Genomic DNA, 22,785 nt, shown 5'->3' on the forward strand with positions numbered 1-22,785 from the left:
GTTTTTGGGAGTCGACCCCTCGGGTTCAAGGGAGGTCTTTGGAAAGAGTGGTCTGAGAGGGGCACTCCTTCTTAGCTCCCAACTCTCCCCAACCAAGTTTCTCTTCACTCCCTCACCCCTGGCGTTTGGAGGCACCCACGTCTAGAGGCGAGAAGTGGGCGGAGCCCGGTTTTGGCGCCAGGCGCTGCTGCTGCGAAGCAGAAACGCCTCCGTCTAGAAGATCAGTTACTGTCCTCGCCTCTACTTCCCTTTCCCTCCCCTCCGGGGACCACCAGGCGCCACGCCGCGAACGGTAAGTGCCGCGCCGCCGCAGCCTTCCACCTGCCCCGGGCTCGGGTTCCCGGCGGGCGCGGCGCACGGCCCCTCCCCCCGCCGGGCGCGCGCACCCGCCCGCCCCGCCCCTCGCGGCCGCCCGGCGTGGGCGGTGCCACCACCACCCCCCCTCCAGCGGCTGCCCGGCGCACAGCTCCCCAGCCCCCTCCCCCTCGGATGTGGCTGGAGCTTGAGGCGCGCAGGGCCGGAGACGCCGCAGACCCGGGACCCGGAGCAGCTCGGAGGCGGTGAAGTCGGTGTCTTTCTTTCTCTCTCTCTCTTCTCGGTGGTGGTGCCTAAAATACCACCTGCGCCCCAGAGATCCCCGCCACCCAGCTCCCCGCTTTCCGCCCTTCCCCACCCGACCCCGAGTGGGGAGCTGGCGGGAAGCAGCGGTGAGTCGAGCGGAGACCCCGCGGCGGGCCTGGCGCTGGGCCGGCGCCTGGAGTTAGTGGTGGGGGAGGGGGAGAGCGAGATTGTCCTAGAGAGGGTAGAGAGCCGTGGCGACAGCCGCCTTATTTCTAGACAAAGCGCATTTCCTTTTCCCCTCCCCCATCCGCGATCAAGATGAGGGGCCCTCCTCCCCCTCACGGCCTCGGTCGGCGACTGGGGCCTCTAGTGAGGGCGGTGCGTTCTCCCGCATCAGCGCGGCCCGCTGTTCCGAGGCTGCGGCGGGCGCTCCGTTACGTGGCTACCGCCGGGTGGGGGAAAACGCGGGCCCGGTGGTGCAGTGCCCTTGAGCCCCCGGGCCGCGGCCTTTGTTTCTCCCCGCGGATGGGCTGACCACGAGGCCCGCGCTCCTGGGTGGGGGGCAGGGGCCGGGTGTTTAGGCCTCGCTAAGCAGGGTGGGGCTTATGGGGAGCGGATAGAAGAGGTGGTTTGTTTTTTGAAAGTGGCACGAAATGGGACTGAAGCATTTCGATAGGTGTTTTTCCTTTTTCAGTTTTTAAACTAGATTAGAAAGGGGCAGGGTTTCTAAGAAACCAAGTTGGGGTTATATAGACGCCTCTTTGGACTGTTAAAGGTCTAAAGGGAAAATTCACAATAATTTATCATTGTGATTGGGTGGTCACGTCGAATTTGAACCAAATTATTTGGCCATTTTCTTAAAAAGGCTGGGTATGACATAAATTGGAAAAAAAAATTGTGCTCTTTTTTTCCTTTGTAAAACTATCTCAGATATTAGCGTACCCAATAAGGTTTTCTAGACCCACCTGGTTAGAGCACTGATGTACTCAGCAAGCATAGATCCCTAATAACGCAGGATCTCAAACCTGCATCTCTGGATTTGAGTACAAGTTTTACAGTATACGATACATAGGTGGGGGTTGGAATCCAAACAAAACTTGTGTTTAGCTACCTTTTTTCTGTCATGCAAACTACTTAACTGTCATGCATTTTTCTAGTAATAGCTCTTCAAGTCTGCAATAAAAAATGGCCTCCAATAAAACTACATTGGTAAGTTAATGAAAACCTAAAATATGTAAGGATCTAACTCAAATTTTTTTCCCAAAAATTACAACTTTGCATCTCTGTAGTTGAGATATTTACATCCACATGTATTTCCCAGTCCCCTCTCCCCCCAGTGTTGTAATGGGGAGAGGTAGAGGCAAAAACGAAATCATTACATTGAGATACTTACTGACTTGGCTTAATAGTGTCTTAATCCAATTAGAGAAACCGAATCTTGGGAGGATAGCACAATGAGTTTTTTAAATACTCTTAAAAGTATTTTTATCTTGAAATAAAAATAAACTTTTGCAACATGAAAGGAGCACTAACAGATAATGCTGTGAAGCCCTTGCCGTTTGGCATAACAGTTCCTAACTCACCCTATGATGAATTCTAGAGAAAACAGGTATTTTCAGTATTGCTTAAAGAACAGGTACCTTATACACCTAGATTGAAACAAAGGTCATTCAATTACTTTGCTCATGTTGTCCTGTTTCAGACTTATTCTAAAATACATAAACCCCTTAAATTCAAATCATTGCCATTTTTTTAAAAATACAAAGTAAACAAAATCAAATCTGTGTCCAGGAAGACTAGATCTGGATCTTTTGAGCAATTAAATTCTTTCTCCACTTTCTTAAACCCTAAGTTTGCATTCTTAACACTTTATTAAAAGTTCTGTGAATATCTAAAGACTTAACATATGTTCAGTCATATCAAGTTAGATTTTTTGAAAACACTGAAATACATAAAAATTGTGAACTTCAAAGTTAATGTTCTCACAGTAATTCTAACACATTTCACCAATAATTGCAATCATATTAAAAGTCAGTATTAACATCTAAATAAAGCAGAAGATTTGGGTTTTGGTTTGTATATTCTCCCCTTGGGTTTCACATTAAAGACAGGTTTGGTTTTCAGTTTTTGCCATCATAATGTTGCACATTTTACTCAAATATCCTGGGAAACATTGAAATAAGAAACAAAGTCTGTGGCACAGATGATTCCCAGCAAAGCCATCAGTGGAAAATGTACAAAGCATCTTCTGTGCTCCCTCAGGATTGAACTGTACTTCAAATTTCATAAGCAGTAAACCAAAGTGTAGATGATTGAATTGACTGTATGGTTACCTGTGACCTTCAGGTATTGGAAGAAGGAACTAGCTGTCCCTGAGGCTTTGAGGATGAATAGAGATAACAGAAAGCAAACATAGATGCTTCTGTTGCTTTGGCAGACAGTTTTGATAGTCTTCAGTGTCCATAACTGAGTGACACTTAAATATCTGATCCTTTGTTAAAGGATCATAGATTGACAACTTTGAAAGTTTTTCTTAATCTACCTTTTGAATTTTGAGAGGTGAGGTGTGTTAGTTAAGGTGGGAAAGTGGGTGAGTTTTCTTTTGAAAAGAAAGGTGAACACTTGCCAAGTAGCTTGTGAGTGCCGTGGTAAATACTTCATATTTTTGTGCTAAGGTTTTTTAATCTTAGTGTTTATTCTTTTCACTTTGTGTTTATTTTTGTTATTGTCTTTATTCTATTAATCTTTTACTTTCATGAACATAGTTAATTTATCACTTAGGATCAGCATCGAATAGGCTTTTATCTACAACAGTTTTTCTTTTCTCTTGCTACCATTCCTTGTACTGTACAGAAGCAAAGAGCTCTCTGACTGGTTGCAATACCCAAGTGTCTTGACTAATGAAAATTATAAGAAGAAAGAAAATTGTAAGGCCTAACTTGGAGATGGTATCCAACAAAATCAGATGTTTGCTGGGTTATTTTAAATTCTGGAGAATTTTTACTTTTTATAAGTATGTATATCTCTCAATAATTACATAATTTTAATGTCCTTTTGCAATATTGAGTCACTGCTGTTGTTACTTTTCTGCTTGTATGATTTTAAGGACTAGGCAATTGAGATTTTTTTAAATAACGCCACTGAAATTATTTTAAAATTAACAGAGATATCCCCCCTTAGTCTCTAATATTTAACCATTTCAGGTTTTTGTTTTATCTGCTTTCAATTCATAACATGAGTTACTGGGAATACTGATTTTAGCTTGATCTTTTGGCTTTTCTCATAGTGTTAATAAAAAAAGAAAAAACTAATCTAAAATTTGTTTATAAAGTGAATTTCCTGGGCTACCTTTTAACACCTGAGAAACCAAGAAAGAAGGATTTTACATTAGATAATTAAAATCCAGTATTTTGGCCTCTGCAAGTGACGACAACAATTTTGTTCCATGTGATCTATAATAATATATACAGACATTATGGAACAATAATAGTGTCCTTTTTAACCTATTAGTGGTCTTCTTAGTTCACTCTACAGTTGATGTCAGGATTCTGCACTTACCTCTTTCTGTATAATTGAGACTTTTGACATTGGTATTGGTATTGAGAAATAGGATTGTTAGTGTTTGGAGGCGATAGTTTTTTAATGGGACTATGGTTCACTTAATAAGGTCTCTTAGTATGTATTCTCTTTGTACCATTGTCTAATACTTTCTAGTTGTTTGTTGCTGTGTTGTAGTTAAAATGAGTGCAAACTCTAATAAATAAATTTGGTCTTATAGACTAGGTAAGGCATTAGATTTGGAAAAGATAAACAGTATTTTCCACATAGTGTTTTTGATTATTTTTATTATTTCAGCCATGAGGATGGGTGATAGGTTTGAGCTAAAATGGAATTAAATATTCTTTTTGATTATCTATTGACTTTTATCTTTTCAGAATGTGTCTGCCCTGGGATATAGAAGTAAAAATACAGATGTCAGATGCAACGATAATGTAAATAATTTAGTCTTTAAAATATACTAAAAAAATGAAAAAAGATGTTTCTTAAGTTTTTTTTGTTTTATTTTAGCAAAAAATGGGAAAGAAACAGAATGGAAAGAGTAAAAAAGTAGAAGAGGCAGAGCCTGAAGAATTTGTGGTGGAAAAAGTACTGGACCGACGTGTAGTGAATGGGAAGGTGGAGTATTTCCTGAAGTGGAAGGGTTTTACAGAGTAAGAAACCTGGTGCTTTTATTATATGTTTAACTGCATCAAAGTGACATTAAAAATTTGCTTTTAGTCTGGGTTTTTAAAATCCGTTTTCTCATAGATTTCTTTACACGTAAAGACACCTTTAATCCAAGGTACTTTGAGATCTGTTTAAAAAGTCACATCTTGTACCCCTGGGACAAATAATACATTACATGTTAATTTTAAAAAATAATAAGTCATGTTTTTAGCCTACAGTCATAAGCAGTCAGATTTGAAATTAGTTGATTGCCTTGGAGAATTAAATTTATAGGAGTGCAGTTTATTATATAATGCATTTTACTGTAGTTAGATAGTGTACTAATTAGAATATCTAATGGACATTGTTTTCTTACAGAGGACACTAAAAATATTGAAGCTATATATAAAGTAGACTGGTGGGTGTTGAACAGAAGTGCTTATCATCCATGACTTAGCCCAGGCGGTGGGTTTACTGTATCCTAATCTCCTAAGAGGTGGTGTGGGCATTTTTTAAGCTCCTTGGTTCTTTATGTTCCTTGTTACTAATTGCTCTTACAATTATTATAATGTTAGCTGTATTGTGAATAACTCATGCAGAAATTCCAGTCTTATACGTAACATTTATCGTGTGCTAAATCTACTTTGATTTTTCTGCCTTATACCACAAAAACAGCAAGTCTCTGTGGTCAGTGACTTATTGAAAATGGGTAGGTAGAGATAGATAACAGTTTTCTGAGCATGGCAGAGATGGGAGAATGTGCTAGTCAAATATTTAGGCTTTGAATATCTGTTACCTACTACATGCCCTACCATTTACATTTAAAGATGTATCCAAAGCAATTTGGGGATTACAAGTTGAGGGGAAGTTTTAAGATTCTTTATCTTATCCTTCTAATATCCTTAGTTGAGCTTAAATACAGTGTAAGTTCATAATTTGCCACTAGAAAAATTTCCTACAGATAGCAGAACAAAGCAAAATAAGTCCTGAACTATTCTAAAATTAGGTTTAGCTAGTATGCCAAAAAATTGATTACCATCATATGGTAGATTTTTTGTTGTTGTTTGGAATCTCATGAGACATTAAATGCTATTTGTCTCTGTCTAGCCCATAAAATGTTGAGGAGCTTAAATCCTTGTCTCCCTCTTTTTCTCAAACTTAAGGCCATTAGTATGGCTAAAAACTTACTGTCTGCAGTACAATGTATTAGGTAATATAGAGGTCTGTAATGAAAGTAACACGACAAAACAGAGGCTCTGCTTCAACTCTTTTGTCCTCTATCCTCTGATTCAGGTTTGCCAGTTTTAGCATCTTAGCATATCAGAAGACCCAAGCTGTAACCAGAAGTTAACTACCTTTCTTTTCCATCGTCTCTAAAATGATTAATTTCATTCTATCTTGTTCTGTAAAGGCTTTCTGGATCACAGTACACAAAGTTAGCAAGCCTACAGGGCACCTGGCTGGCTCAGTTAAGTAAAGCATATAGTTCTTGATCTTGGGAGTAGTGAGTTCGAGCTCCACATTGGGCATAGAGTCTTTAAAAAAAAGTGAACAAGTACATCACTAGTGTAGGATTATCTGACATTCACGTTTGGTAATTAATATTCATTTTCTTTCCAGTCCCTCTGAAAAACACATGAAAATAGTCATCTCAGCATTATATCAGGGGTTGCCAAACTTTTTCCTTAAAGAATCATGTAGTAAATACTTATGCTTTGTGGGCTGTAGACCTCTTATAATTACTCAACTTTGCAAACATAGTACAAAAGCAGCAGTAGACAATTCGTTAAACAAACGAGGACAACTTTGTTCTAATGAATGGGCCCTGATTTCCTGTAATTGTCATTTTGAAATTTTTTCCCAATGAAAAATATGGAAAACATTTTTAGTTGCCCAACATACAAAAGCTGCATTTGACTTTTGGGTTGCCAACACCTTTTTATCATTGCCGAATTTGAGTATGCAGCAGAAGTTGAAAATACTGCATCACGTATAGAATGCCTTAGAATTTTTGTGTTTTCAAACATGGTGTTGAAGGTCCCAACTGGAGGCATAATCTAACTGATCTGATAAAGTAATTTGGGGTGGGAATAGGGAATCAACATTTTTCAAAAGCCTTTGCAGAGAAATTCTGAAGTGGGTTGTCTATGTAACTTGGGAAAATATTAGTTCCAATTATTCTGCTAGAGCAGGTATAGTCAACTTGTAGGTAATACAGCAGACTGCCCACTTACTAGAAGCTAAGAAAGTAGACCCAGGAAGTATAAGCAGATTTTCTCAATTGAATGTGGGGATAGGGAGAAAATGGTAAGCATCTGCAGTATAGCAGACTTTTTTTTTTTTCCAGATATATGTTAAATGAACATGGATAATGGTGATGAATCATATTTAATTGATTTTTTTTTTAACTGAACCCAGTGCTGACAATACTTGGGAACCTGAAGAAAATCTAGATTGTCCAGAGTTAATTGAAGCGTTTCTTAACTCTCAAAAAGCTGGTAAAGAAAAAGATGGTACAAAAAGAAAATCTTTATCTGACAGTGAATCTGATGATAGCAAATCAAAGAAGAAAAGAGATGCTGTAAGTATAAGATATTGCCCAGCAGACTGACTTGGTAGAAGGTTGATGGCTTGATTTTTAGAAAGCATTTAAGATACTTTTAAAATTTCAAATATTTTAAACACTTAATATTTAAGGCTAAAAGGATAGGCATGATCTAGCCTCCATCATATAAATGTTCAGTAATAAGTGCTTATACCACTTACATTGTTGTGCTAGTGTTATTTTGAGTAGATTCATGGATTTGATCCCTGATAAGAGCCATTTTCTGTGATCCAGGACTGGCAGTCTTAAATACAATGAACACAGAGATTATATCATTGCAGTCCCTTACAATATAGTAAAAACAATCCACATGGCACATCCTGACAGACCTTATAGATCCTTATAGGCCACAGTGACATTGACCACCAGAATGTGCTTTCACATGTGACCTTTGTTTTTTTCAGAATATTGCCAAACAACATTTTGATTTTGAAGTATATAAATCTTTGGTACTAGAAATTTTTAAAATATTTTTTGGTGTGAATTGAGACAGCTGGTTCATTAACTACATGGGTATTTTGATCCAGTCTTTGCTTCACTAATGTGTGTGTGGCTTTGGGCAAAACACCTAACTACTTGCTTAAACCCTCAATTCCAAAACATTGTATTTCCCGTGCCTGCTAGCAATTTGGGAAACGGTCTTGATTCTGAATTAGTATTTAGGCTTGGGAACTAAACATAAAATAAAGATTTATTGATAAGGTGTTTGGGTTTAAAATTGGATCATTTGAATTAGATGCCAAGTAGTTTACAGATAACCTGTTAAATCTTCATGGCAGGTCTGCTAAGATTATAGGTATTATCCCCATTTTCCAGATGAGAAGCAGAGGTTGACTACAAATTTGGTTCTGGATGCTTTAGCAGCCAAAGCAAAAAGGTAACAGTGTTAAGAATCCGTATGCATAAATTGAAAGTCAACCATATATTCAACAGAAGCACTGTTTAGTAACAGTAGTTATCCTACACTGAGCTCTCACAGTGTGCCCAGCAGTGTTTTATATAACTTAATTTGCATTTTTTATACTACAAAATGTCTATGAGACCGATAGTGTTGTTGTTCCTGTTTTATAGGTAATGAACCTGAACCACAGAGAGATTAACTTGCCCAAAGCTACACAGTTAGTACAGTTTAGAGTCATCATTCTAACTAACTCAGGTAATCTGGCTCCAGAACCTGGGATATTGATAGAAAAGTCTGGTAGGGAGAAGGGATTTCTTAATCTAAGCAGTTCTCAAACTTTTTTGGTCTCAGAACTCCTTTAATACTCTAGAATTTTGAGAATGCCAGAGAACTTGTATTTACATGTGTTATGACCATCAATCCTAACTATGTTAGAAATTAAAACAAAGTTCTAAAACATTTGTATATTCAGTTAAGAAGGACAAAACCTATTGTATGTTCATAACTTATCATGAAAATACAGTTTTGCACATCTTTTCAGTGTCTAGCTTAAGACAGTTCTGCATTTGATTTGCTGTCTTAATGTTGTTTGGTGGAGGCATATGAAGGTACTCCAAAGTCAAAGATAAATGAAAGGGGGGGACCTTGCAGATAAACAGACACCTACTAAAGGTCTCAGGGATCTCTAGGGGTCCTCAGACCACGCTTCAAAACCATGGTTTATGCTAGGTATTTTTTAATACTATAATGGAGATTGATGACAATACTGATCAGTCCGACTTTTGAAGTTTTTACTATTTTGCTATTTGTATTTTGTGTGTGTTTTAAAGATTTGTGGATAATTTAAACAAATTCCTAAAAGTGATTTGAAATACTAACTCAAAAGAATTCATAATTATTGATGAGTTAGCAGAAATAAAGGGATTAATTTGTGTGCCTACACAGTTCTGTTTTTTGATGTATTAGGATAAAGAAGGGTGTTTGTTTCTTGCCTTGAGATTCAGAATACTTTTAGATACCTGGATTTGTGTTTTAGTAGTAAATAAGGGTTCTTTCTCCTGTCATTTCTTTCCTACTTTCACCTGAAAGCTGTATTTCATGAAAACAAATGGGAAATTAATATTATTAGTTTGCAATATGGAAGGTGGGTGAAACATTTATGTAAATAGCCATTTAACATCTTTTAATCAGGCTGATAAACCAAGAGGCTTTGCCAGAGGTCTTGATCCTGAACGAATAATTGGTGCCACAGACAGCAGTGGAGAATTAATGTTTCTCATGAAATGGTAAGTGTGCAGGTGATTGCGATTATATTTTAAAGTGAGAGTAGATTATTTATTTTAATTTGTGAAGCCTTATCTAGAAAAGGTTCTATAGTTTTCCTCATTAGATAGTATCTGCTGAAAAGATGATTCTAGGATTTTTGTTTTTGGGGGGTGGGGGGGTGGTTGGTTTTGTTTGCTAATGGTGTTTTAAAGCAAAGATTGGCCTATTTTGGAAAATGTAGTTTTACTGGAACACAGCCACGAATATCGCATCGTTCTGAAGCACTTAAATACCTTTTGATTGAATTATGATTTAAGTGAAAGATTCTCAGTTGGCAAAAACAGTTGAGACTTTTGACTGAGCATTTTTTTTTCCCTCACAACAGGAAAGATTCAGATGAGGCAGACTTGGTGCTGGCAAAAGAGGCAAACATGAAGTGTCCTCAAATTGTAATTGCTTTTTATGAAGAGAGACTAACTTGGCATTCTTGTCCAGAAGATGAAGCTCAATAATTGTTTGCATTGCTTTTTATATATATTTATATATATATATAAAATCTGGGTCTTTGTTTTTTGATTTATTAGTGTGAAGAAATAACATTCTAATGAAAATCAAGTTTGATATGTTTGTTTTGAAGTAGTATTGGGGGAGTTGTTGGGGTTTTTGCATCTATAGCACTGGTTACTTTAAACAAATAAAAGCTTTCTGTAGTTGCTTCCTTTATCAGAAAAGAATATTTGAGACCATGATATATTATTCCCCTGCATTAGAGAACCTTTTCTAAATGTTGGGGGAAATCTTCATAGTCTTTACTCAGTCAGAATTTGTGTTTAACTCCTATATGCCTAAGGACCATTCTGGGTTTTTTGCTTATTTAGGGGTTTTTTTGTGTGTATACTTAAAATACATACATAAGTGGTTTTTGTTTTTAACATTCACCAAAACAAAAACAGCATTTTATAACCATGGATAAGCCCATGTTTCCGGGATGCTATCATTTTCAGCATTTTAAGAAATAAATCACTTAAACTGAAGTTTTTCCTGAGGCCTTAACCTTTCAAATTTTATAATTAATTGGACAATTTAAATATAATGTAAACAATTTAAATTGGACAATTTAAAAGCAGCCATATCAGAATCCATATCTTTCTCTACAGCCATATAAATCCAAGTTTATTTGCAAGATCCCTGAAAGGAAAATTTTATCACCACCAACAACCTCCCCACCCAAATGACAAAACTAGACAAGTCCTTGTGTGTTTTACTTAGGTAAGCAATACTTTAGTTAAATGGACATTTAAAGGTTCCTTCTAGTGAACCATTCCTTTTTAAGAAGTTGAAATTCTCTGTGCTGTATTGACAAAAAGGTCATGATTCAAGGACTGTCTACGACTTCCTTCATGGAAACTAATCATAATCAGATGGTTAGAGATGTTGGCAGTTTAGCACCTGCTGGAGTAAATGGGTGGACAGGCTTCTATAATCCAAATTCTTCACCTGCATGTTTTTTCTTTACCCCAGTTCATTCCTGACATGTAGGCTCAGTCTTTTCAGTATTTGAGTTACTGGTTCAGCAGAAACCAGGAAAAACAATAACTTTGTAGTCAGAATGTTATCCAACTGTATATTGTTTACTTTATTGTAAATACTGGTAAACAGTGGTCAATAAATAGTTTTATATTCCTTTATGTGATTAGACTTTTTATTAATCTGATTTTCTAGTGGGAGTAGAGACATACCTTAGAATCCCGTTCATGTTTATAAATAAACTAAAGCATTAGAGTACATGTCTTCGATCTTTTGAGCTGAGGAGTTTCAAACTTACTAGCATATGTATTTCCACAAAAATGAAAATTGGTTTCTTGGGGTGCCTGAGAGGAATCTGCTTCATTAAAATGAAATTTTGATACTTAGAATCTAGTTTGTTGAAACTGCTGTCTGAAAAACAGTTAGGATAGATCCTGTTGTGAGAGACACATTTCTACTAATCTTCAAAATTCATACAGAGAAAAGGAAATCATTTTGCCGTATATCTAAATATTTAATTATGTTGTGTATCTGAAGCTGATAGGTTATATGTCAAGTTATACCTCAATTAAAAAACAATTTTTTAAATCCTATCTATACTAGGCTATTTATTACTTGTCTCTTTATGTACCTAGCACTGCTCTCAACAGTGGGTTCATAGGTGGTACCAAATTCCCTGTTGATATTCCCTATATTAAACTTCAGTAAGGGAATTTCTGGAGGCTGTATTGTCCACATACTACTTTTATTACCCCGTATTATGTTGTGTGTTTCTTTTTGGTGCTGTAAAAAATTGCTTCAGGTTTAATGGCTTAAAACAGCATAAATTTACTATCAGTTCTGGAGGTCAGAACTCTAATTTGTCTCATTGACCTGAAAAGGTATATATGCAGGGCCACTGGTTCCTTCTTGGGGTCTAATGGTAAAATCTGTTCCTTGTCTTATTTTCAGTAGCATAGCCAGCTGCTGCATAATGGTTCTCCAACTTAACCAACTGCCGTAGGTGGGTTAGGTTGTCATTTTTTTGCTATCAATGTAGTGAATGTTCTTACATATAATGTGTAGTTACACTTAAGTAGATAGAGCTTACCATGTATTACTGAAGTCAAGCTTGTAGTGATTTTCTCTCCCCATTGGTCACCATTACCCTATATTCCCACTTGTACTGTAAATTAATAATACTGACCTTACTTTTTTTTTCTAGCCATTCTGATGGTTTTATGTTTTAATTTGGCATGTCTAAGATCTTTTCTGAGCATTCTTTTAATGCTTAATGGCTATTTGCATTTCCTCATCTATAAACTGCCAATTTTACAAAAATTTTTAATTGGCACTTATTTTTGTAGTGAGAATATTAACACCTAAAATTTTTTGTGTTGCAAATATTTTTTTTCCAGTGTCTATATTTTGACATGATTTATGGTATCTTTTGATTGTACCTTTTTAAAAATTTTTATATGGTCAACTCTTGTCAGTTTTGACGTCTTCTGGATTTCCTGTCATGTTGAAAAATGTTTCTCCTGTCCTGAAGTTGTATGGATAGTCCTAAATTTTCCTAATTTTCCCTGTCATTTTTATAGTAAAGTCTTTAATCAGATTTTGTTAGATACTGTGATGAAGGCTTCTGATTTTATTTATTTATTTTTTAACCCCAAGATGGACATCAATACCACTGAAGAAGTGAGATGTGTGGGTAACAAAGTTTGCCTAATCCTTTGGATCAAAGAAAACCATATACCACTATAAAAATATCGGTCAGCATTTAAAACTGAAGTTTTTCTTTCTCATAAAGGGCCTGGAATCTGTTCAAATACCTGGACAGGTATTGGTGTGGCAAGATTCCTAGGTTTAATACCATTGAGAACAGAAGGGAACACTGACCTGCAGTTTATTACCATTATCAATAAGCTACTTGTAAAACCTCTGAAGTTTTAATAATGTGATTCCTCACTACTCTTTCCCTTCCCTGTGCTTTGCTTTTGTGTTTGAAAACAAATTATGTATCTCTTGTTTATAAGCCAGAAATCTGGTTCTTGGTTCTAACGGGACCTGATACTTGATACCGCTCAGGTATTAATGTAGTAAATAATATGGATAGTAGTGCAAGGTAAGAAAGTCAGTAAGGGGAAGTAGTCCTTTAGGGTAACTATTAATATACTATCTTACTCTTCTTTCAAGTTTGAACCTTAATTAGCTAGGCAATGAAGATAAATGTTGGAAAGAAAAATGTAAAGAAATCATGAGTCTGGGCTTGATTATTACATTGTCCTTTTCTATCTAACAAAGAGCAACTCAGGTTTCTTTTGTCTTAAACACCCCACCCATAAGCTTACATTGGCTACATTCCCTAGAAGCCTAATGAAGAGAAGTGCTTAATACTACTTTGATACTCCTGTGTGTGCGTTTTAATAGATAGCACTGAGTGGCTGTCTTAAATTATAATTGATCCTTATAATATGCATTATTTTTATGTTTTATTAAACCAACATGAAAGTTGGGTATCAAGCAAAAGAATCTAATACGAAGTAGGTTATGAATAATATGTATATTTGTATGTAACCTATAAGATACATTAACTCTTTCATGTTCTGATGAATAAATGAATTTGTACCTTTGAATATTCACTGAACAAGAGATATTTTAACAACTTAAAGCTCTAGTAGTTGATTTAATATAATCAAGGAAGTTGATTTTGAATGTTAGTGTAACGTGCTATACTTTTCAGATACAGGGCAATCCGTAACATATCTGCTAATGGGGAATAAGGAGGGGGGACTGAAGGTTGTTGGGCTTGTGGGGGTGAGGTTGTGTGTGTGTGCGCGCTAAGAATTTATATTATGTTGAAAAGTCACCTGGAGAAGTGCAAAAATATGAAGACTTTCATTTCAGTTCATGTTTTTGCTATAAAAGCACTGCAAATCTCCATGAGCACATACAAGAGTTTAGTTCCTAAAAGAAATACCTAACAGTTGTTGAATACTGTGCTAAGTGTTTTCCATACTCTTTCTTCCTCAAATGCCCTGTGCAGGGTAGGTATGATTGACCCCACTTTACAGGTGAAGATACTAGGGCACAAAAGGTTAAATAAGGTTAAGGGCATTTGTATGACTTCGGGCATTAGTTGTGGGAATAAAGAGAAGGGAACTGATTTGAAGATCCGGTTTTGTCCATTTTAACTGCCATATATGTGATTGTAGAATAAAGTGGTTTGGGATATAAAATGAGGTGATGTGGAAGTTGGGAAGAAAGGGATCCAGAGTGACTCCCAAGATTTCATTTCATCTTGTATGGATGAAAATGTCATTTAGTGAGAAAGGGAAGGGAAACAAGTTCAAGGAGGAAGATAAAGTGGCTTTGGACATACTTCCAGGTATTTTTCCTTACTTTGATTAGTGTATTACTTAGTATACCTACAATGTATACAAATTACATAATTTGGCTGAAAGTACAAGATAGCAAACTCAAAACTTGTTTGATAAGGGAAATTGCTCACTGGCTTAGAGACAAAATAATAATGTAGTTCAGAGCACTGGCTCTGGAGTTTGACTCCAAGGATTTGAATCCCAGCTCAGCTACTGCAGTTACTTAAGTTCCCTATGCCTCAGAATTCTCTGTAAAGCTGGGAGGACCTAATGGTATTTATCTCATGGGATTTTCAGGATTAAATGAGAAACTTGAAAAATACCTAGAGCTGAATGTCTTGTACTTAAGAAGGACCAGTTAAGTCATTGCCAGTCTCCACTGTAAGCCTCAAGATGACTGGGACCCTGGAGTGGTACAGTCGCAAGACTCGCCATCTCTGGTGGCTGGCTCTCTGGAACTAATCTCCACAAATCAAAAACAGGTGCTGGCAGCACCTAAGTCCCCAAGTCTGCCTCTACAGTGGCACTGAGGTTTTCTCTGCTGTCCAAGAGTCCACAAATGCCCTCTCTGGAACTATCAATTAGAACCAGTTGTTTGGGGAAATAGGGTTGGATCAATTGCGGAAGAGTCATTATCAGAAAAAAGATGGGAGCTTTATATAAACAAAATGTATAATTAAAGCAAAAAATTTCAGCCAATTTGAAAGCACCTTTTTAAAATACCCTTTGTCCTTGCTTTTTAGAAAATGTCTAATGTGAATATTGCTGTGTCCTGAAGCATCATAGAACCTCCTATCAACTCTTACCCTTTTTTCAAATGAAGATTGAAATCTGCCCTTTTCCTTAAATTTGAGTGTTGGGGAAAAAATCGACTTAGGAGAGCAGAACAAGAACATTGATATTTAAAGCTGCTCTTGTAGCTCTGTGAATGTACAAAGAATTTTTACTTTTTAAAAGTGAAATCTATCCTTACTCAAAAATTCTGCATATTAACTTCCTAAAGGAGAAAAATAAGGACACTGAAACTAATACTAAGTGACTTTTCACTGCAGCCTTTTTCCTTACATTTATTTCAGTGTCTTTAAGGATCAAGCTCAGTGCTATCCACCGAATCCTACCTATCCCCCCCCAATGCATTTTTGGATACTGACAACACCCTAACTTAATATCCTGAAGTGGTTGTTCTGGCATAATAAGCTGGTATTTTTAGAGCTCCAGAGCCACTTTTTGGTGTCTCAAAGCTCTAAGCCATTTTGATGAGCAGTAGGGGAAAAGGGAGATAGGAAGAAGGAAAATCTAGACAAAAATGGGCATTTGGGGAACTTGAGAATGAGATTGGTAAACCAAAGAAGATGCATACTGCATTCAGGATCCATGCCAACACTTAACAAGGCATGTTGGTAGCTCAGGAACCGAAACCTTTAGATCCCAGGATGGACTCCCTTTAAAGTGAATTCATTTCTAGCATAGTGTCACAGTGAGGTTCCTGTTACACTTTCTCATCCTCGGGTCTCTGTTTCATGCTCCTGGATATCTGATAACCTCCACACTAGGAAAATTTTGAGTACGGTAATAGAAACTTACCTGATGTGCTGAAAGGAATAAGAACTTGGACATTTTGCAGTGGGAACGCTTCAGCTTTCTTGCAGTTTCAGAGTGGCAACAACAAGGGGTAACTAACTCCGTTTTACCCCAAAATCCCACTTTTTCTCCCCAGAAAGTCAGGCTCAGCAAGTTTCTAGCACCAGACATTACGTCTTCTAATTGGAGAGGATTCTTAAATTACAGTGCACTCTTATTTTATCACAAATAGGATATTTGGCTCTCTGCAGGTGTTTGTTATGCAAATAAGGACAGAGAAGGCCTCAAACTTTGTTTTCTCCCCCCTTCTGAAATGTAGGGGTCACTGGGGGAAGTATTTGTCTTTTTCCCTGGCACCTAGAAGAGGTCAATGAAGGAAGGGAAGGCCCTGGATTTAAATTTCGGCTTTAATAATAGTGTTTCTACCACTTAAAAACTCCAATAGGATCTGCCTAAAGAAAATCAAACCCTAAGGGCACATGGGTGGCTCCGTTGGTTAAGCATCTGTCTGCATTCAGCTCAGGTCATGATCCCAGGGTCCTGAGATTGAGTCCCACAGGGGCTCTCTGCTCAGTGGGGAATGGGGGTGGGGGGGTGTGTCTGCCTCCCTCTCTCCCTCTGCCTGCTGCTCTGCCTACTTATGCCCTCTCTCCCTCTGTCTCTCAAATAAATAAAAATCTTTTAAAATCAGGAGCGCCTGGATGGCTCAGTGGGTTAAGCCTCTGCCTTCCGCTCAGGTCATGATCTTAGGGTCCTGGGATGGAGCCTGCTTCCCCCCATCTCTCTGCCTGCTTCTGCCTACTTGTGATCGAGCTCTCTCTCTCTCTCAAATATAATCTTTTTTAAAAAAAATCAAACCCCTAAAATTGAGTAAGTTCAGTTATGGATCGTATATTAAGGCTGGAGGAGTAAAGTATATTTTTTTAATTTAAAGGATTGTGGTTTGGGGAGTCAAGTGCCTAAATTAATAAAATAGATCTGGAAAGGTACACTCCCCCCACCAAACATGAACCCTACTTTAATTTGCTGCATACAATTTATAATAACCCTCCTTCTGCTTATCATTGTTTTCTAAACTTGATAATTTCTCTTTCCATTCTCATTTGTCTGTCTAAAACCGTATTTGTCTTCAGTAGCAACCTTGTGTTCACCATTCAGTATATATATATATATATATATTCCATAGATATATATATATACACACATATATATATTCCAAGAAAATGTATGTTTATATATGTATATGTGTATATATGTATTCCAAGAAAAGTATACTAGAATGGTCCTGTTTTGACCTGAAAGGAATGGAAGGGAGGAGCCGTGAGAAGAACCCAGAGATTGTGAACACACGTTCATTTTCAAGGACAAACTAAATCCGTGATGGAAATTAACACCATTCTTTTAACAAACAGGTTCAAATTAAAAATGGTACAATTATCATGAAATAGTGTTGGCCATTTGCTCTGTTCTTGCTCAGTACTGCCCCAGATGTTGGACCCAGGTCTATTTTAGACAGATACCTCTGACTGGTGACATTTACATCTTAAGATGGGCACTGGTAAGAACACTCAGTTGACCTGAAAATAAAGGACTGAAGAAAACACATGGAATTGTGACCCCTTGTTCAGACAACCCGAAAGATTATGCCACATTTAAGAGCCATACCTCTGGTCACATAAACCTGCGAATATATTTGAAGCCATTGATTGAATTGTACACATCGAATGGGTAAATTGTATGGTGTGTAAATTGTATCTCAATAAAGCTGTCTTTAAGTAAAAGGGGGGGGGGAAGCCAAGGCATGAAAAGGCTCTTAGTTAAAAAAATACTTTAAAAGGAAAATCATACCTCTTATTTTTCTTCTTTGGAAGTTCTTCAATTTGATCATGCCATCATTTTCGGCCTTTGAAATGTTCTCTTCTACTCTTGCCACCATGTCTTCCCTTCCTCACGCTTGTATGATGTCACATCTGTAAAACAGGATATTATCCATCTCACAGAGTTAACAGAATTATAATGAAAGTGTTTGGCACACAGTGACCTGAATTGAGTAAACACTTGAGTCTTGGAAGGCCCTCGGCTCCACAAAGCTTAGCTGGAGGTGACAAATTCTTTCAGGCAGATTTCTGACTCAGTTATTAGGGAGATGAAGATGTGTCTACTGTCTAGTATCTTAGGCCACAGAGAACCCAGATCCCATGTATGATGTTGCTGGCAAGAGGACCCAAGTTTGCTTTCCATTCACGGCCTCACTCTTGGCTACAGACTGGAATTCAGTACTATTTGGGGGTGGTCTTTTGAGGCCCCCATTAGATTGTTCTGATCCTCCTGGGGCTCCAGTGATTTCCCGCAGACTGGAAACCCAAGTATCAGTTAAGAGAAAGAAATCAGAATGAAATGCATCTTCCAAAGATTCCCAGACTTTAGCAGAATTTCCAGGTTTCCATCAGAAAATTTTAAAATAACCCAGTATTCACTATTTGTTCGTGGGTTGATTTTTACCATTTTCTCCTTGCCCTCCAGAAAACAAATCCCAAAATCAAAATGCAGAGCAATATCTAAGGTAGCCCAAAGAAGACCCCGAAATAAATACCTAAAACAACCTGATGAATTTCAAGAATTCTTTCTCCTCAAATGTCAAATTAACTATTATTACCAATTTTTTCCTATGCAGCAACAAATAAAGACTCTAGTTAGAAGACTGCAAGCCATAAAAGTCCTTAGACTTTGACAGAAAATTTGAAAGTCCTCATATTTCATGCTTATTGAAAGGACCCTTGTACTAAAGTGACTGACTAAATTTAGAAGGAAAAAAATCACTGTGTGATTGCCGCAGTACCCCATCTGTAGCGTAGAAGATGCTCGAGATGCTACAACAAGCCCACTGAAGTCTGACAGAATGGCTGCCCATCCCCGGCCATTCAGTTCCCCTCCCTTCTTTAACTTAACCTCCTTCACTTCTTACCTACTTCTTTCTGCCCGCAGTTATTATCTATAATTTACATTTTCCCCCTAAAAATACATTTCTGAGTTCAGACTCCCTGCCGTGAGCTTCCTGCCCATCCCATCACTCCCCTTACCTTTCACAGTATTGTAATTGGCTTCCTATCTTCTGTCTTCCTATGACAAGCCCCCCACGGAGGCAGGGACTGTCTCTTGCTCTCTGTTTGAGCCTCTGTTCCTAGCCCATACCCAACCTGTTCTGATTAACCATTTGCCAAAGATAGGAATAAAATCTCAACCAGTTACCTGTTCAAGCACCACATGCAGCCATGTGCTCCCGGAGCCTGAAGACCATTTCCATCCAGCTTTATAGGTTCACGCTTTACAATATCCTTACCCACCGTTGGCTAAAAATTCAACTCACTTCACAAAACAAACACATTTAGCCCTAGACAGATGCAGTTCATGTATGTATATAACATCTCATAAAATCCCAAATAATATCTCTAATACAGCAGTGCATGTGCATCACACAGTGTTACCACATCCCAGCAACAAAGGAAGCCCTGCTCTGATTATTTACAGACAGCACATCAGGAATTCATAGCCCTTTTCTTCCCACATACAGAATCCATTGTTCATGAAGAGTCAACATCTAGAAACATGAGATGGATGCCCAAAAACCTATGAAGAAATCCACTTGCGATGCCTGGGTGGCTCAGTGGTTAAGCGTCTGCCTTCCGCTCAGGTCACGATCCCTGGCTTTGAGCCCCGCATGGGGCTCCCAGGAGCCTGCTTCTCTTTCTCTCTCCCTCTGCCTACCACTCCCCCTGCTTGTGCTCTCACTCTCTCTCTCTCTGTCAAATAAATAAATAAAATCTTTTAAAAAAAAAAAAAAAAAAGGAGGGAGGAAGAAATCCACTCATCCAGCCAAAAAACCCACAGGAGAAAGGACAAGTTGTCTAATTTTTAACTAGGGGGCTAAAAGGTCTACGACTTATCATCTCCTGATGGCAGTTCTGAAGCATCTTCACGGTATTTTTTAAAACTCTAGTAAATAGTAAGGTTTGGGGATCACATTCCCTGTTCCCTCTGTCTCAGTCCCGGCTCTTCTCTTTACTTGTTCTTGTTTCTCATTCCCATGGGTACTGAGGTTGGTTGCAGCATTAAGTGTGAAGGGAGACATGAACTGGAATCCTGGGGCGCCCAGTGTGGCCTGTGAGTGGGCTGGGATTGCAGGGGGCAGGAAGAGCCTGGGAAACACAGGAGTCCCCCGACAGGCCAGGACTTTCCCTTCTGTCTCCCTGCCTGACTACGGCCAGCCTTCCCCCACCAGAATATGAGTCCACTTGAGCTTAACTGTTGTGCTGCCCACTAAGCTTTACTGCCTAGAATAGGCCCAGGGACAAGCAGATGCTTGGCAGATATGTGGGGAATGAATGAGAGCCAGGACTGGCTCCAGTTCCAAACTCAGCAGCACCTTTTCCTTCCTATCTTCCCTGGCTTGAGTCAAGCTGGCCTTGGGGTACAGAAAATCATACATACCCTCGGGGCTCATGGCTAAGTGTTTCTTAATGGATTATACCCACAACTCAGCAACTCTGGAGCAGATCTGTCAAACATTGCCACGGCAAATTTTTTTTTTCTTTTTTAAGATTTATTTATTTGAGAGAGAGCACAAGAGGGAGGTGGGTCAGAAGGAGAAGCAGACTCCCCACCGAGCGGGGAGCCCGATGCAGGGCTCCATCCTGGGATTCCAGGATCACGACCTAAGCCAAGGGCAGACAATCGACTGAGCCACCCAGGTGCCCCGACGGCAAATCTTAATAGGAAATTTTACATTAGGATACAATAGTATATGTACCCCCCTGCACATGTGTCCAGAACTACAGTTTCACAAAATAATACTTCTACATGTTTTCTGATCTGTTTTGTTGTCTTTTATTATGATAATTATTATTGTTATTTTGCTGGTCCCACACCACCACTAATTTCACATACAACCCACTAACAGATGGGACCTGCAGTTTGAACAACACTGGCCTGGGCCCTCTCAGTCCTGCCCCACTTGTTCCTGACTGGCAGTCAGTGGAGACCTGCTCCCTGAGAAGCAAGCAGAAGAAAGGCCACCGTTTTTCTAAGCTGAGAGACATGAGTGCAAACTCTCATTCCACTATATGGCAGAAGTAGGGCAAGTAACTGTTCTCAGCTTCAGTTCCTGGAAAAGAGAGGCAAGAAAAGAAAAGTGTCCTTGTGTGGAAAAGGAGGAGGACAATACCCTTCTGGGCCTTGGCAAGCACTAGAGACAATGTTTCTCAACCCTGGTGTGAGTGACATTTGAGCCTCCCAGTTCTTTACGGTATGGCCCGTTCCACACATGGTACCAGTAGCACCCCTCCAGTTTTGACAACCTGAACTATCTCCAGATGTTGCCAGTTTTCCCCTGGGGGGCAAATCACTCCTGGCTGAGCATCCCAAGTGTATTCCTCTCCCAACCCTTCTTGCTTTAAGGAGACTATGGTTTAGTTTGTAGGAGGGGGCCTACAGGAAACGGCACCAAGCTGCGTGTCCATCATCGTAAGGAAGTGGTGGCTGGAAGAAAGGCACACACCAGGTCATCCACGCCACCATGAGAACCCAGACAGTTTGGAGTTGGAAGGAACATTCCATGGTGAGAATGCTGCCTTGCAGGGGGTTGCATTACAGTGGAGGCTGTGGGCAGAGGAAATGATGATCTGAGTCAGACTCAGGTGGGCTGATGACTGGAGGTGGAGGACAAAGAAGACTAAAGCAGAAGGTCAGCAGGTGCCCCCCACCTGGAAGACTTGGTGGGGCGGAGGATAGCTCAAGTTGTTAATGGGGAAAGTAGGAATGGGCTCCTAGAAGAAAGGTCAAAGGTCAATGGTGAGTGTGGCTGTTTTAGATTTCAGGGGAGACAACTATCTTACTAGACAGTCTCGAGCAGACAATAACACACTGTTGGCTATATGACAGAACTCCAGAATAAGGACAGCTGATTGTCTGGGGGGCAAAAACAAAAACAACACAGTAGTCATTTCTCCATTTGCATAAAGGCTCAGAAAGGAATTCCTTGAGTTCTGCAACAGTTGGTATATTTCCTTGGATGGCATATAGTAATACTCGAATTATTCAAAATTATAGAAAACAAAAAGAAAACTACACCATTAAGCAAACAGAAAGTCAGTTTCTATTTACAGTTCCTTTTTAACCCAAGGTTGCATTATTACTATCACAGTGAATAGCCTTTATTTAAGGACATTTGTATCCTTTACAAGAAACAGAATCCTAGGACCACAGGATACAAGCTGAAAACAAAAGTGTTAATACTTTTTCCATAATCTTTCATCCACGTTTATAGAATATTAATTGTAAATACTTTTCAACCATAGATTTTTAAGTTACATTGTATGTTACCTAATAGAAACATTTATTTAGGCACAGAGGTAAATTTAAGAGTAAATTCTACAGCAGCATTTTTATAGTCATGCAAATGCCCACAGTGGTATGTGTATTTCTTTTCCAATACATGCTGGAGCATGTGAATTTGAGCCCACAGCGAAACAAAGACTCTATGAAAAGATGTCATAATTGTTATTAGTGTTAGCGCCTATTAACATGTTTCCAATATTACCTTCAGGAAAAAGAAAAATGACATAATGTATAAAACACACACACACACACACACACACACACACACACACCCCCCACCAGTAATCTTATAAGTAGATAGTTAGAGGAACTTCTATTACATTAGTTACCATAGTAGAGAAATAGAAACCTTATAATGAAGTAACTAATACCAACAGTGCATT

The 22,785-nt window shown here is 38.7% G+C and overlaps 1 protein-coding gene across 2 annotated transcripts; it reads left to right on the plus strand.

The window, feature by feature from the left end:
• The first annotated feature begins 493 nt into the window (after window positions 1-493).
• Window positions 494-11,659, plus strand: CBX3 (chromobox 3). Of its 2 annotated transcripts, XM_080818709.1 has the most exons (6): window positions 494-1,770; window positions 4,630-4,772; window positions 6,179-6,235; window positions 7,186-7,348; window positions 9,465-9,559; window positions 9,925-11,659. In XM_080818709.1, the coding sequence occupies exons 1-6, from the start codon at window positions 1,747-1,749 to the stop codon at window positions 10,049-10,051; spliced, it is 609 nt and encodes a 202-aa protein (XP_080674835.1). In that variant the 5' UTR covers window positions 494-1,746; the 3' UTR covers window positions 10,052-11,659. The 2 variants fall into 2 exon arrangements, with proteins under 2 accessions (XP_080674835.1, XP_080674836.1); XM_080818710.1 differs by lacking the exon at window positions 6,179-6,235 and having other exon boundaries at window positions 9,925-11,227.
• The last annotated feature ends 11,126 nt before the right edge of the window (window positions 11,660-22,785 follow it).

Source organism: Martes martes (assembly GCF_963455335.1).
Source record: "Martes martes genome assembly, chromosome: 11".
Classification (NCBI taxonomy): domain Eukaryota; kingdom Metazoa; phylum Chordata; class Mammalia; order Carnivora; family Mustelidae; genus Martes; species Martes martes.

What these genes read in the sequence shown, in the direction of transcription:
- CBX3 (XM_080818709.1), top strand. Translation starts at nt 1,747, where the DNA reads ATGGCCTCCAATAAAACTACATTG. An exon ending in CCTCCAATAAAACTACATTG is followed by an intron (nt 1,771 to 4,629) that starts GTAAGTTAATGA and finishes GTTTTATTTTAG; the next exon opens with CAAAAAATGGGAAAGAAACA. An exon ending in TTAATGTTTCTCATGAAATG is followed by an intron (nt 9,560 to 9,924) that starts GTAAGTGTGCAG and finishes CCCTCACAACAG; the next exon opens with GAAAGATTCAGATGAGGCAG.